The sequence below is a fragment of the Rhinatrema bivittatum genome, chromosome 1, assembly GCF_901001135.1.
Source record: "Rhinatrema bivittatum chromosome 1, aRhiBiv1.1, whole genome shotgun sequence".
In the NCBI taxonomy this organism is placed as follows: domain Eukaryota; kingdom Metazoa; phylum Chordata; class Amphibia; order Gymnophiona; family Rhinatrematidae; genus Rhinatrema; species Rhinatrema bivittatum.
The window spans coordinates 682,001,315-682,018,115 of record NC_042615.1 but is presented as its reverse complement, the minus strand read 5'-3'; the positions used below and the strand labels follow the sequence as shown (position 1 = coordinate 682,018,115).

General features: G+C 43.8%; 1 protein-coding gene across 2 annotated transcripts in view; it reads right to left on the bottom strand.

The window, feature by feature from the left end:
- LOC115074737 (baculoviral IAP repeat-containing protein 1-like) overlaps window positions 1–16,801 on the bottom strand; it is a 104,162-nt gene that overhangs the window by 5,948 nt on the left and 81,413 nt on the right. For both annotated transcript variants that reach the window (XM_029574503.1, XM_029574510.1), the window contains one exon: window positions 6,760–6,924. In XM_029574503.1, the coding sequence (XP_029430363.1) occupies window positions 6,760–6,924 (165 nt within the window). The remainder of the gene's footprint in view (window positions 1–6,759; window positions 6,925–16,801) is intronic.

Genomic DNA, 16,801 nt, shown 5'->3' with positions numbered 1-16,801 from the left:
AAGAATTCATTTTATGTCATCACATGATATTGCCTGAACCCAAGCAAAGTGATGTTACAGATTTAAAGTTGAATTTTCAGAGTTGCGTGCAAAAAATTAGCATTTGCACATCAGTAGCCTGTATGCTCGGAATTGCTTTTATATAAACAATGAAAATATGCTTGTACTTTAGATTTTGAGAACACATATATGCATGAAAAAAGGGGAAGTCTTATGTTCCAGGGCAGGGCCAACAGTTTTATAAGAGACTTGCACATGTACATTTGGCAACTTGTGTCATTTTACACCTGCTAATGATGTTGCAGAATTGATATCAAACTTGTTTATTGTGTACTATTGGCTGGGTGGAAGGTCTGGGTGAACTGGGGGGGGAGGGGAGGGGGAGTTCAGGCTGAAGACATGGGAAGGTCTCGATGACCTGGAGAAGGATTGGGTAAACTGGTGGAGGAATCGGGGGAAACAATTTCAATTACATGCACATGCTTTAAAATATACCGACTTAAGCATATAAATTGGGTTTTACATGAGCAAGGCCTACTTTATTTTTGGGCATAAAATATATGCACATATATTTTTTAACATGGGTAGGAAATGTACGTACATACAGTGCATTAACATACTTGCTTCCAATGCATTGCATTTCTTCACACGTAAGCATACATACACGCAAATGTTGCAGGGTAGATATACGCATATTTTATAATATGCCCAGGTTATAAAATACTTTCGTAGATCTCCAAGCAGAGTTGTTGGAAAGTTAGCCTTTTAATGTATCATACAGTTATATAGATCAATGTATGTATTTGTATAAAGAAAATTTGAGCCATGCTATACCAGCAGCTTTTGTGCTGTTCCTGTGTTCAAACTTAGTAGCTTAAGCCTTACAGTAAAGGAGCATGGGCACTTCTAAGTAGTGCTTCTCTCTCGTGCCTGACACAAGTGGACTGAGGTAACCATAAATGTTGGAATGTACCACTCCAATTCAAGCCAATTCTAACTCTCAGTACATAACACTTTCAAATTCACACACTAAAAAAATGGTTGAACTAGCATAAATTTGAAACTCGTGAGCAGTAATGCCAATTGTTGGCTTAAATATGATTGTTGCTGTCCCAGTCTCTCATATTGTTCAGTCACCAAGTGCAGCTCATAAATGAAGGCAGAGTGTGAATAAACTCTTCTCCCATATTTCTGAGGTCTACGTCAGGAATGTACATGCACACTTCTGTATGCAAGTGAATTCCTAAATTTCAACTGGTGTCCTGTGGACCTCTTACTGCACACTAAATTTAAAAAGAGACACCCTGAGCAATCCAAATGGAGGAACAAGCAAAAGCTAAGTTTTAAATACAATTTTTTTCTTCCATCTCAGCTAGCTATTCTGTTTTTTTGAGCAGATGAGGTGGTCCTTAATACTCCTTACAGCCATCATATTCTCTGTCTCTATAGATTGAACTGAATGATTTTTATTATTATTATTATTTTTATTTTTTTTTTGCAAGCTAGAGAAAATGTTCTTTATTTTTTTCTTTTTTAATGACTTTTCCACAAAATGCAGGACAGTTGATTACGTTACCTGAAACTGATTATAACCAGATGTTGCAAGGCAGTTATTCCCAAAACTGTCCTGAGGAGCTCCTAGTCAGTTGGGATTTCAGGATAGCCACAATGAATTAGCATGAGAGAAACTTGCATACAGTGGAGTCAATGTATACAAATAGATCTCATGCATATTCACTGTGGCAATCCTGAAAACCTAACCGGCTGGTGGCCCTTGAGGACTAAGCTTGGGGACCCCTGCCCTAGAGAGTTCTGAGGCTGGAGTGAAAAAAGGAAGGATGGGTTACTTGAGCTCCTGTAACACCAAGCAGCCCTAAAGTATCCAGCTCTCTGTAGAGCATTTATGAGCTTTAGGGAGGTTATATCAGGTAATTCAAACGGATCCTTTCTGATTTGGGGTTTACAATCAAACCACCTGTAGTTAATACACGCTGAGGTAGATCTTCAAAACATACGCACGCACGTACTTTTGTTCGGCCTGCTTCCGTTCCCTCCGCGTCCCCTCACCTTCCCCTCCCTTCCCCTATCTACCCCACCCCCCAGCCCTACCTAAATCCCCCCCTACCTTTGTTGGGCAAGTTACGCCTGCTTGAAGCAGGCGTAACTTGCGCACGCTGCCCCGGCATCCCCCGGCACAGGCCGCAGTGCCGGGGGACTCGGGACCGCCCTCCCGGCCCGCCCCCGAACCGTCGCCATGCCCCCGCCCTGGACACGCCCCCTCCCGCCCCTTTTACGAAGCCCCGGGACTTACGCGCGCCGGCGGCCTATGCAAAATAGGTGCGCCGGCGCGCGAGTGCCCTGTGCACGTAAATCCTCCTGGATTTACGCGCGCAGGGGTTTTAAAATCTACCTCTAAATTGTTAATGATGAATCTCAGCAATTAAGAACAGAATGCCTGGGTCCAGTAGCATTTAAGTAACCAGGGTTATGTGACATCTAACTAGTTCACTGCTGGCACTTGCTGACATGAGAACCAGCATCTTTTTCCTCCTGAATTAGTCCCTGGGAAATAGGGGGAGAGGGACTAGATTAATGAGCAGAGTAGCTCTTCTCTGCTCTAACCTGTCCCTTCCTCTCCTCCTGTTACCTATAGCTGTCTGAGAGGGGGGAGGAGCTGGAGTAGGAAGAAGAGGCTATTCTCTGCTGAATAAAATTTGGGACATTCTGCAATATAGTTGCCCTAGCAAATTACACATATAGGGTTGTTTATATGCAGCTGTTCTGATAGATCTCATTTCTGTTCTCACTTGTTAACTGCAGAATAGGACCTTGTGATGGAGTGCATGACAATTCCCTCAAGGGATAACTGGAAATCAAAAGTTCCCAGGTATGGAGAGTAGAGGATTTTATTTTTTATCCATGTTAGTTTTAATTATTGGATGCTATTTGATGTGTCTGCTGTTTTGAAATATATTATTGGTGCTTGGTAAATTTTTTTTAATTGTAATATGAGATTTTAATTATTGGATATTATTCTATTCATCAGACTTTTTACTTTTTTATTTGTATAGTTGGTTTTGTATTTTATTTTTTGTTTTATGATGAAAGGTGATGTTTCTGTTTTTCCTTTGTTGCATTAGATACAGTGTTTGGCTTGTTGCGGTTTTCAGTTCAGTTTTTCTCTGCACATTTCTATTTACACTTTATGGTCTCTTTATTCTGTATTTGGCAAGTGTATCTGTGTTCTCCATGTGTGACTGAAGTGAGATATTCTGCTAGTGTATAGATTCTGTGGTGGGATCTTTAGTCGTCTGACTTGTACTGTTTTTCTAACATGTTTTGGTGTAATATTTCTAATGCTGCCTCTTCATAGGTGGAGATTTTACTGTTTCAGTCAATGGAGTTAGTCCTGTTACAGTATGACAGGTTTGCTATATAAGTTCTGTTTCTTTTTGTTAAAGTTTTGTGTTACTTCATAAAGTGTCTAGCAGTGGAAGATGTTTGTGGTGCTGTTACTAAGGTAACAACAGAATTTGAAAGGGGTTTTTTTGTATGCTGCATTGTAAGGATCAACATCCTAGGTCCGTTGTTGGGGGACTTTCTGTGGATGCAGATTATGTTACAGAATTAGAGGTGCAAGATTTATATTGAGATTGTCTTTTCTTGTATAGACTTTACTTTACACTCATATCCATATAGAAGAATTGGTTGAATGAGGCTTTCAAATAATTGTAATGGTTTTTTACTGGGAGGTTGAAACTGGCCAGGTTTTTTTTGGTTTTTTTTTAAATTGCATAGAAGGACATTCGGATTTTTCATTTTTGTATCTTTTATAGCCAATTTAATGGCAAGGGGTAGAGGGAGTGTGATGGGTATAAATGTCATTTTGGCTTCTCCCCTTGTCACCACCCCAAATATTTCTGTCTAGAGACACCTCGGCTGGTCAGAGATTGCCAAGATACTGATGAAACTGAGCTCCTGGGAGGAAGATGAGTATCCCCATCTACAGTGAAATTCTGTCCGAGGAGAAGAAATAGAATAGTGGGTAATAAGACGATCTTTAAGGAAACTGGAATCCCACTGTAAATTTGCTCATGAAAGAGAAGAATCCTAACAGGAAGGAACGTATTATCATGGCAAGACAAGACTAGGCAGCTCATATACTCCTTGTGCTCTTTCATGAGAAGATAAATTGTGACGTGCAAAGAAAAACCCAAGGGATCTCTCATTGGCCCTTGTGAACCCTATCTCCTTATGCTCAGCACAGCTATCTGAGAACTGTGTCTGTGGAGCAGATTGTAAATACTTCTGTAAATAAAAGCCAGACCAGTTTGGAACTACAGCTTCTGCAGTTGTCTGCCATTATTTAATGTCTTGACTACCACAGAGAGGATTTGGTCACCCTTTGAGTATCTTTTACTCATGGTCCATTGCACCAACTGATTGACCACTTACTTAAGAAAATCATACACCAATTTAGGATGTTTCCATGGCTAAACGGTTACAGAAACAAATTTGTAGAGATTGCATCTCAAAGTATCTAAAACTGAAGAAATTCTGAGGGTGAAGGGGGCCCACCAGAACCTTGGTCTTGAATTTTGCTGCCTCCCCACCACCAAAAAAAATCCTAGAGCTGGTCCTGAGATGGAGAAGATGGACAATTCACAAGAGAGAAAGAAGGAATGAGTGTATGAAGCAGGAAGGACTCAGCTGAGCATTGGGAAAGAGTGAGGCAGAAATGAAAATAAGGGCAAATACAAGAGGGGTTAGGTCCGGTAGCTGGTTTTGTTAGCCAGCGTGGACTTAGCTGTTAAAACTGCTTATAATCGCCATATTGTAATCGCTAGCTTTAAACCTAACACATTCCATCCTAGGCAATTGCCAGGTGTGACCTTGAAGCTTTGCAAACTTCATGTTAGAAGAAGGGCCTGCTGGGGGTGGGGGGAATTGTGTAAGATGTAATAGGCTGCTTCTCATATGCAGTATTATGTATCTGTGTTATCTTAGCAAAAATATGCTGCACTCCCTATAAAACTGAGGGAAAAGTGAGAGCGGTGAAGCATGAAACTTAAGAGTGCATACAATCATTATAACTATATGACAGTATTTTTCTTATAAAAATTACACACAAAATTGCACACTAATTCAGTGTTTATACATGTAAGCTGGGAGATTTTCTAACATGCATGCGGCAATGACATCACCAATTTTACCAATTAGTCTACCAGTTAGCTCTGTCCATCTGCAGGTCATCAAGACTCTCCTGGCTTTCCAGCCTGAAATCCCCCCATTTCACCCAGGCCCCCACACCCAGTCAGTATTTCACTTTTATGACATTTACAATCTCTTTCTCCAGATATAGAGAAGGTGTACATATACACAAGTAAGCTTACCACAACTTACTCACATAGGGGCGGATTTTAAAAGCCCTGCTCGCGTAAATCCGCCCGGATTTACGCGAGCAGGGCCTTGCACGCCGGTGCGCCTATTTTCCATAGGCTTGCCGGCGCGCGCAGAGCCCCGGGACTCGCGTAAGTCCCGGGGTTTTTCGAGGGGGGCATGTCGGGGGCGAGGCCAATCGGCGCGGCGTTTTGGGGGCGGGACGCGGCATTTCGGGGGCGTGGTTTCGGCCCGGGTGGTCCGGGGGCATGGCCGTGCCCTCCGGAACCGCCCCTGGGTCGCGTCTCGGCGTGCTAGCGGCCCGCTGGCGCGCGGGGATTTACTTCTCCCTCCAGGAGGCGTAAATCCCCCGACAAAGGTAGGGGGGGGTTTAGATAGGGCCGGGGGGGTGGGTTAGATAGAGGAAGGGAGGGGAAGGTGAGGGGAGGGCAAAAGCGAGTTCCCTCCGAGGCCGCTCCGATTTCGGAGCGGCCTTGGAGGGAATGGAGGCAGGCTGCGCGGCTTGGCGCGCGCCGGCTGCACAAAATCGGCAGCCTTGCGCGCGCCGATCCTGGATTTTAGCAGCTACGCGCATATCTACTAAAAATCCAGCGTACTTTTGTTTGCGACTGGTGTGCCAACAAAAGTACGTGAACACGCATTTTTTGTAAATCTACCCCCTAATGTTGGCCCTACCCCAGAACTCCCCTGCCCACAATTTCTTTTTTTCCACATGCAGATTTCCTTACATACCCTTATTACACGTGCATTTTGAGGTTTATAAAATAGCATATAGGCAATTATATTCTTTTTACACGTGCTGATTTTTGTGTGTGCGACTCTTTGAAAATTCAACTTTATATGAGCAGGAGGAGTTAAGTATTAGGAATTTGGAGAAGTAAAACTGAAGTGAGACAAAGGTTTGAGACTGGAAGAGCAATATGGAAAAAAAAAAAAAAAAAGCAAAGACAGGGTAAACCAGCCACACAAAAAATGATCAGTAAAGTTAATTTTTTGATAGCACTGCATGTGGGTTTCTCTGTGCTAAATAACGTGGCTCTTGTTTGCTCTTAGAGCCAGGCCAGACATTTTTTTTTTTTTTTACCAGACTTGGCTATCACCTTTTCTGGCTCCCCTGCCCATCTAGTTTAGTGTAAATATATAGTGTTAGTGGGGCATGAGGACATTGCTGAATGACAATGTACACTGCTGAATACGTTGCATGTTGCCAGCAATGTTATGAGTACACATTTATTCAAAGAAAAGTTTTATGCAGAATTTAGGAGGTCAAATTTAGTGGGCTGACCCTGTAGATCTAGCCTGGAATGTTTAACGTATTGCAAAGACGTGGATAACCCCTTAACTTTCATGATTACTTACCCAAATCCATAATGCTGTCGTCATCCAAAGAGCTGTAAAATTTCAATATCTGAAGATGTGGCAGATGGGACAACTGCTGTATAATTGATTTTGCAGCATGACGTGTTCCCACCCCTCTAGGTAGTTCCAGCTCTTCCAGGTACACAAGAGAACCCAAGACATTTGCTGTGCAAAACAGGTTTTTGTTTTATTATACATTTTTATTTTAAAAAATACAGTAAATGTCATATATAGGATATGAATTTATAGTAAATCTTTAGAAGATTAAAACTAACCCCAAATCTCTTTACCTTTCCTTTATCTCCTCATTCTATGCTAGTTACACAACCCTGAACCAAAACCTACATTTAATAAATTATTCAAACAATCATTTTATTTACAATGTTCAAATACAGAAAAGGTGTTCTTTCAGTAGTACAGTCCCCCAATACAGCCATATTTCGGCGGAGGGACTGTGTCGGGAGGGATCAACAGGTTAATCTCAAGTATATAAGAGGAGAAAATAAACAATCAGAACAGCAGCAACTACAGTACCAAGGACCATATACAGAATTACACAATCAAAAAGGAAAGTATAATAGTTACATACTGTGTAAAAGTATCTTTAACCACTTAAATAGTGTAGCACCAAACATGGTATACAGTTATAAAACAAGATAGATAGTACAAGATGGCATCTTATAAGCAAAAACCATACCAATATTGCTGTAACCAATCAGAGGAAGTCACATGACCTAAATTCGGCAATCGGATCATTGATAGAGTTACCAATCCAGAGAGAGATGTAAAAGAAAAGGGACCAATCAGAAGTGTTGAATGGCATCCCAGGTACAATAAGCTACCCCCACTAAAAGAACGAAAGCCACTCGATTTCACAATTTAAATATAGTCCTAGAAGAAATAGAGACTGTAACTCAAAGATCCATCTCTGCTCCCTTTGAACCAGGTTAGCAGAGAAGTCACTTCTTCTGGTAAAAGGGCGAGGCTACTCGATCACAAAAAAATATAGTTCGGAAATTTCGTGGGATTTGTTCTGCCAGTGAGAGACTAGCGAGCTTCCATCTACCTAATTGCCTTTCATCGATTCAAATGATAGAAATTCTTCAGAGATTTCAAATTTGCAGTTAATTCCTCTGACAGTGTATGTAACACCCCCCTCCCCCAACCCCACCCTGAGTTGAATGTTCCCATCTTTGTAGAAATTGCATGGAAGACAGGAAATTAGCCTAACCATGCCCATTTTTTTTTAAATTATCACAGACGCCATTTCTGCTATATTTATAGCAATTTGATGAAGCTAGGCCTTCTTTTGTTCTTGAGACAATGGAGGGTAAAGTGATTTTCCCAAAGTCACAAGGAGCAGCAGTAGGCTTTAGATCGTGGTTTCCCTGGTTCGTGGCCTGCTGCTCTAACCACTAGTCTAGAATAAATCAACCCTGTAGATAAGCAAGTCGAGTGATGCTTTAATGTTTGTCAGTTTAAGGGTGTACAAACTCAGAAACTGAGAACATGGAGGAGCAGAGTATTGATCACAGGGAAAATGCCCCATTTAGGGTGTTACCAAAGCCAGAGAAGGAGATCGCAGTTTAGAAGAGTCCAATAAATTTTTCTCTCGACAATAGGCAATTGAGTCTGGAACTCAATTGCATATTCTGCCAAAGAGCAGGTACCCTGGTGCAAGTGAGGGAGTTCTGAGCCCATGTTGGCCAGCCGGCTGGGCTCCTCAAAGACCTTCTTGAATTGCTGTAAGTCTCTTAAGAGGGTCTGAGCGCTCCCAGAGGAGAGAGGCGGAGGCCAAGGCCTTGCCATCTAGAAGCACCAGAATGTAGGTGGTCTTCATAATGTCATTCAGGAATAGCGCCACTTGGAGCATAAAGTGTATATAGCACTGATTCCATTGCTTGGAATCAGTTCCAGATATCACTGCTGCTCTTGGAGCTTGTGCGAGAGACCTGGAATGGCCTGGAGAGCAGTGACAATGACCGAGTCCATGGGCTTGGCAATCTGTTGTGGGTGTGGATCCTTGGACCAAGATGGAGTTGGCGCAACCTTCAGGGTAGAGCCCTGCAGGTCCCCATTGTTGGCTGGTGGAGCTGGCTGAGGCAAAGGTCCAACTGGAGCTTCACCTATTCCAGCCCTTGTTTCCCTTTGGTTGAGCCCTCAGGTTCCGGGCTGGCAGGTCTTACACAGGGACCTCTGCTGATGAGCTGGAGATCAGTAGAGATGGTCGGGTCACAGGCCAGGGTCCAGGGCTGGCTAGATATGGGCGTAGTTAGACAGCAGGCGAAGGTCGGTGGCAGGCAAAGGTCAAACATGGTTGTGAGTCAAACAGTGGGCAGTGGCAGGTGGAGGTCAGGTGTGTTTGTGAGTCAGTCAGTAGTCAGTGACAGGCAGAGTTCCAAGCATAATCAAGTGTCAACAGGCCAAAGTTAGAACCAGAGATCCGTCCAAGGGAAGGCAGGACAGATATGTAGACAGGGAGGCAAGGAGCAGCACAGGCAAGTAGGCGAAGACACAAAAGAGCTGAAGACTGACCACGAGATGAGGAACTGATGAAAAACTAAAGACTGACCACAGGATGAAGACGAAAACCAGGAACACAGAAATGAAAACCAGGAAAGCGAGGCAACTTGCTCTACTTTAAAGTAGTAGACCTGTTACTGAGGCATGGATGGCAGGGAAGAAGGCCCTTTTATGGGCCAGAGGCTGTGATGTCATCTGTGGGCACTGCAGGGGATTTCCCGCCATGGGTCCTTTAAGTCAGGGGAAGTTGGGAGCATGTTCTCCTAGGAGCAGCCCAGGAGAGTCAGCAGTGTTCTGCCACGTGGTGTCAGGCTGAGCATGGCGGTTTGCTGCATCGTGGCTTGTAGCATACAGGGCAGTATTGGCAGCTGGGAAAACTTGCTCAGGGCTGGAGGTAAGTGTGATGGTCCACGGCTTGCCCCACAGACTGCAAACGCAACAGTTGCTTGCAGTTGGATAGATTGAAAACTCCATTAATCTCTGTTAGACAAATCCTTTGAAATTTCCAAGCTCTGTTTTATATTTTTTTATGATCGAACAGCCTTGTCTGTTTAGGAGAGGAGGTGACTTCTCTGCTAACCTGGTTCAAAGGGAGCAAAGATGGATCTTTGAATTACAGTCTCTGTTTCTTCTAGGTTTAAAGCGTGAGATCGAGTGGCTTCCATTCAGTGTTGCCAACTCCCTTTTGAAGACAGTCACTAGATCCACAGTGAAATGTCTTTAGATTGGGTAAAAAAGTAGCTAAAATCATGGTGGCTTGCATGATGTCAGAATAGCTGGTGAGCCTAAGATTGGTGGGGAAATAGGAGTGGATTACATTCACGCACATTCTCTTTCTCCCTCAGAACTGACACGCACACATACTCGCTTTCTCTCAGTCACACACACTTTCTTAGACATGTTCAGACATCGACACACACTCTCAAAGTTGTTGCAGCTCCTGCTTTTTTTTTTTTTTTTGCTGGCTGTGATTTGTTCTTTCTCCTTCCTGCAGAGTGAGCTCAGCCATGATGTCATCAGATTCTCTGGTGGGGACGGGGGAGGAATGGGGAGAGACTGAATCACCAGAGCCTGTCCTGAGGAGGGAGGGGAGAGAGAGGGCAGGACCAGTCAACATGGTACTTTAGCCAGAGGAGGTCTCACTTTCTTGCACTCTTGTGCAGCACTCTAGCCAAAGGAGGTCTCACTCTCTTGCACTCTTGTGCATCTCTCTAGCCACAGATGGTTTCACTCTCTTACATTTTCTAACAGCATTCTAACCATTGGAGGTCTTCCTGTCTTACACTTTTCTGTTTCCAGATATCCTCTATAACAGCGCTTCTCAACTGGTGTGTCGCGACACACCAGGGTGTTGCCAAGCACCGGCAGGTGTGTCGCATACTCCCGGTCTCTCCCGCTGCTCTTCCTTCCCTACTGCCGTTGCCGCCGGGCTATCAGCACATTCAAGCCCAGTGGGAACAGCAGCGGTGCTAGAAGAAGCTATGGCACCCGCGGCTGGCCTTTTCTTCTTCCCGCGCCTGCCCCCCCCACCGTACCCGGAACAGGAAGTGATACGCGGTGCGCGGGAAGGAGACAGAGCCGTTCCGCGTGTAAAAGTAGCAGCGGCGGCAGCAGCAGCAGCGGCCCCCAAGCAATCAAAGCAGCCGGTAATCGGGAAAGGAGACAGCAGCTTGAGCCTCCCACGGCCGTTGGGATTCTTCTTTCTTGGCCTGCGGGGGCTGGAGGAGGAGGCTGCTGCAGCTTCCATTTGTGCTCGGGGGGGGGGGGGGGGGGGGAGGAAGTGAGTGAGAGAAAGAGAGAGAAGCAGCCAGCCAGCCTGTGTGTAAGTGAATGTATTTGATTGAGAGCATGTCTGTGATTGAGAGAAACTGGTCAGAGAGCTGATGTGTGTGTGTATATGTGAGAGACAATGAAAGTGACTGCTCAGGGAGATGACTGATGTGTATGTGAGTGTGAGACATTAGTCAGGGAGGTGACTGATGTGTGTGTGTGAGAGAGAAAAGCATGGAAGTGAGAAATCTGGGTATGGGAGAAAGCATAGGAGTAAGAAGCCTGGTGTTGTGGGGGTGTGTGTGAAAGAAAGCATGGGAGTGAGAAGCCTGATTATGTGAGAGAGAGCATGGGCATGGGAAGCCTGTGTGTGTGTGTGTGTGCATGCATGAGAAAGAGACTGGTTGGTAAGGTGACGGTGTGTGTGAGAGAAAGATACTGGTGTGTGCATGTGAGGGAAAGAACGTGATTCAGGGAATGAGAAGCCTGTGCACGTGGAGAGTGAGCATGGAAATGAAAGAGAGATTGGTGTGTGTGTGTGTGTGTGTGTGTGTGTGTGTGTGTGTAACAGAGAGAAAGTGATTATGGGAATGAGAAGCCTGTGCATGTGAAGAGAGTGAGCATGGGAGTGAGAAACCTGGGGGTGTGTGAGACACAGCATGGGAGGGAGAAGCCTGTATATGTAAGACAGAACGTAGAAGTGGGAAGCCTGTGTGTGTGTGTGTGTGTGTGTGTGTGTATGCATGAGAGAGATCAGGTGACTGGTGTGTGTATGTGTGTGTAGGGGGAGAAAGAAAGTGATTATGGGAATGAGAAGCCTGTGCATGTGAAGAGTGAGCATGGGAGTGAGAAACCTGGGTGTGTGTGAGACACAGCATGGGAGTGAGAAGCCTGTATATCTGAAAGAGAACATGGGAGTGGGAAGCCTGTGTGTGTATGCATGAGAGAGATCAGGTGACTGGTGTGTGTTTGTGTGTGTGAGAGAGAAAGAAAGAGATTATGGGAATGAGAAGCCTGTGCATGTGGAGAGAACAAGCATGGGAGTGAGAGACTGGTGAGTGTGTGTGAGACAAAGTGATTATGAGAGTGAGAAGCTCGTATATGTAAGTAGAACACGGGAGTGGGAAGCCTGTGTGAGTGTGTATGGCATGAGAGAAACTGTTCAGGAAGGTGACTGGTATGTGTGTGTCAAAGACTGTTTGGGAGATGATTGTGTGTGTGAGAGACAGAAATTGGTTATGGGGGCATGACTGGTATGGTGTGTGTGTGTGAGAGACATGGGCCCTAAGGAAGAGGACCATGAGTATAGAGCTTAGCATCTACTGCTGCTACTGTGTGCTATGGCCTGCATGGAAGAGGAATAGGAGAGCTGCTGGAGGGGGTAAGTAAAGGGTGGCTTTTTAAGTTTATTTTTCTTGATTGACTGCCATTCTAATTATTTAATATTACGTGATGTGTCTGCTTTTTTAAAATATTTTATTGGTGTTTGGAGAATTTTTAATATTTTTTATGAGTTTTTAATTGTTGGATGTTATTCTGTTCATAGCTGTTTTGAAACATTTATTCTGTTTATTAGTATAGTTTTACAATTATTTCTGTGTGGGGATCTATAGCTGCTTGCTAGATCTGTTTTCCTAATAAGAGGTGTATTGGTTTTTAGGACCTGATTTAATATTTGTAGTGTTGCCTTTTCATAGATAGGGTTGCTCCTGTTTAATGAGTGTATTCCATAATACAGGAGTAACTTGTGAGGATTAGTTTATGTGCATTACTACAGATCCTGGGAGTATGTTAGGTCGGTTCTGTGTGTTTTACTGAGGTGAGATATTTTACTAGCATGTAAGCATTTGTATCAGTCTTATTTGTTATGTTTTCTCAAGAGGACATGCATTGGTGGTAAACTGCTGTCTTTTCATAAGTAGGGCTATTGAGCCTGGAAGTAGAAGGAGTTTGAGTTGCTGTTACTGAGATGACACCAGAACCAGAATATCTTTTTTGTAGGGTGAGTTGTATGGGGTATGTCAATTCTGCTTTACATCGATTATTGTGGGTCAGGGGGGTTCCCGTGGATGCAAATTGTACTTTTACATCTAGCCCTGTGACGATCATGGGTCAGTGTGTCATGCATGTGAGAACCATCTGTCAGGTGTGTCCTGACAGAAAAAAGGTTGAGAACCACTGCTCTATAAATTGAAAACCTGATGGAAATTTTAGAACTGTGAGGAAGTTGCTAAATTTGTAGCTAAATTGTCCAAAAATAGCTAAATTAGTTTCCTGTCATTCACAGTTCTAAAATCTTTATTGGGTTCAAAAAGTTGCCAGATTTAGCTACAAAATCATTAAATTGGCAATACTGTTTTCATTCTTTTAGTGGAGATAGTTTACTGTATCTGGGTTGCTATTCAACACTTCTAATTGGTCCCTTCTCTATTACATCTCTCTCTGGCTTGGTAGCTTTATCAATGGTCCAATTGGCCCAATTTAGGTCACTGATTTCCTCTGGTTACAGCACTTTTGGTGCAGTTTTTGCTTATAAGGCGCCATCTTGTAATATCTGTCTTGTTTTATGACTGTATACCATATTTTGGTGCTACAATATTAAATTGTTCAAGATCCTTTTTCACGATATGTAACTACAAGCCATTAAGCCCGTGAAAACGGGCTAGATTAAATTTTTTTTTTCAGTTCTTTTTCGGACATGGCACTCTTCACTTCTTTTCCCTCACTCCCCCTTCCCCTCGCTCATTCACCTTGGTCACTCACCCCCTTCCTCCACTCACCTCCCTTCCCTCCCCCCACTCAAACTCCCTTCCCTCAGTCTTACCCTCTTTCTCCCACTGTCACTGAAACCCCCTTCCCTCACTCTCACCTCCCCCCCTCATTCTCACTCCCACTCCCTCTCCCTCCCCTTCCCTCCTCAGTCATTGCTATGTGACTCGAGAATGTCACTCTTCTACACTTCTCCCTCACTCCCCTTTCCCCTCGCTCATTCACCCTCCTCCCCCTCGGTCACTCACCTCCCTTCCCTCCCCTGCCCCTACTCAAACTCCTTTCCCTCAGTCTTACCCTCTTTCTCACACTGCTTCCCTCCCCTCACTGAAACCCCCTTCCCTCACTCCCAACTCCCCCTCTCCCTCCTCAGTCATTGCTATGCAGGGGCGGATGAGGGAAAATAGTGGCCCGGGGGATTTTTCTCCATACTGGCCCATGGGTACCCAATTACATATACAATATAATTTACATATATAATTTACATATATATGTACACACCCCTATATTTCGGCATGGTCCTCCCGTGTCAACACAGTACTATTTGCCAAAACCCAAAGAATAACAACCCCACCAATGAAAAAGAATACCACAAATATTATACCAGAATCTAAAATATCAATACACCTCCTATCAGGAAAACAGAACAGGCCAAGCTACTACAGATCCCTACAGAGAAACCACATGCTAAAAGAATGCTTTATCTCAGTCTTTGCATGCAGAACACAAACTCTCACCAAATACAGAAAAAAAAAAAATATATATATATTATAAAAATAGAAATAGAAATGTGCAGACAAAAACTAAACTGTAAAATGTATAATGCCAGACTCTATACAGTGCAACAATGGAAAAACAAAAATGTCACCATGCCTCATGAAACAATCAATAAAATCAAGATATATAAATCATGAATCATAATTATAAAATCATGCTAATAAAATAATTTCAAAACAGCTGATGAATAGAATATCCAATAATTAAAGACTCAAGTAAATTTTGAAACCTTTACCAAACACCAATAAAATATTTCAAACAGCAGACACATCACATACTACCCAATAATTAAAATGGTAGTCAATCAAGAAAAATGAACTTAAAAAGCCACCTTTACTTACCCTATCCTGCAGTTCTCCTACTCCTTTCCATTGCAGGCCACACCAGAAGCAGCAGTAGCAGCTGAAGCTGTCCTCAGGGTCCTCTTCCTTAGGGACCACAATCAATCTCTTCTCTCTCTCTCACACAGACCAGTTTCTGTCTCTCACACACCAATTATCTCCCCAACCAGTCTCTCTCTCTCTCACACACACACACACACACACCAGTCATCTCCCTGATCAGTCTCACACATACACATGTCACCTCTCTGGCCAGTCTCTCAATCACACAATGCTCTCGCTCCCTCTTACACACAGGATTTCAATCACACACATGCTCTCTCTATTTCACCTACATACAAGCTCTCAATCACACACATGTTCTATCTCACTTACAAACAGGCTCAATCACACCCATGCCCTCTCTCACAGCCACAAGCCAGTGAAAAACATGCTCCATCTCTCTCACACACACACATTGATACACACAAGCACCCTCCCTGACTCACATATATACCACACACATACAGAAGCACCCTCCCTGTCTCACATACACATTACACTCTCACAGAAGCACCTTGCTTTCAGACTTGCAGCATTTTTTCACTTTTACTAAAAGTGAAAGTGATGATCCCAACCATTAAATAAGAAAACTACATTCCTATCAGAAGGCAAAATGACACCCTTCCTTCAGGTTCTGTCCTCCCAAGGGACAGCCACCCACACCGTACAGCTTCTCTTGTTTTACGCTTTCAGGCAATAAAGCAAGTGTCTTTCTTAAAACTATCAGTCATAGGATTATTCATGTGGGAGATATGGAACCGAAAGACATCCTTAGTCAACTTCCCTTTTAAATGGGAAGATTCCAGTCTTAGTCATTTAAAAATATACATTTTCTAAAGGCTTAAAAAAAATAGCAAAACTGTTTCAGATGGAACTATTCTAGTCTTCATGCTTAAATTATGCTTCAAAAAAAACAAACAAACCCCACCTGGCATCAGTATCTTAAATTTGTGATTTTACTGAGATGAACATTTTAAATATTTTAATTTTTTTTTGCTTTAGTATTTGTCTCTACCCACTTTGCTAAATTTTATTTTCCAGAAGAGGGATGCTTAAAATTCAGTAATTTCATCTTTCATCCAACTTTTCAAAAGTTGTGCTACCAGTACAAAAGTTGAGGTATATGTATTATCACATTTCATTTTTTTTAAACTGGCAGATTCCTTTCTTATACACGCACACACACACACACACACACACACACACGCATGCACCATTCCTTTCTCTCACACACACACACACACACACGCGCACCGTTCCTTTCTCACACACAGAAGCACCCTTCCGATCTAAGATCCCCAGCTGAACAGCTGGTCTCCGGCGGCGGTTAGCAGCACCGGTGCTCACTTCTTCGGCCCCCACCGGCCTTTTTAATTTCTTCGGCCCCCCGACTTGGTCTCCGGCGGAGGTTGAAGAAATTAAAATCGATGCCGGCGGCGTAGGCCGAAGAAAAGATGGGTGCCTCCCAGCCAGCCTCAAGCGGGGGCTAGCAGGGAGGCGCCCATCTTCTTTTCTTCGGCCGCCGCCGGCCTCGATTTTAATTTATTCGGCCCCATCGGCTTGGTCTCCCATGGGGGCTGGCTGATCTTCTTTTCTTCTGCCTCTGCCGGTCTCGATTTTTATTTCTTCAGCCCGGGCTGGCTGATCTTCTTTTCTTCTGCCTCTGCCGGTCTCGATTTTTATTTCTTCAGCCCGGGCTGGCTGATCTTCTTTTCTTCAGCCTCAATTTTTATTTCTTCGGCCCCCGCTAGCTTGGTCTCAAGCGGGGGCTGGCTGGGAGTCGCCGAGGCTGGGCTGAGGAAGAGCCACGTGGTCAAAAC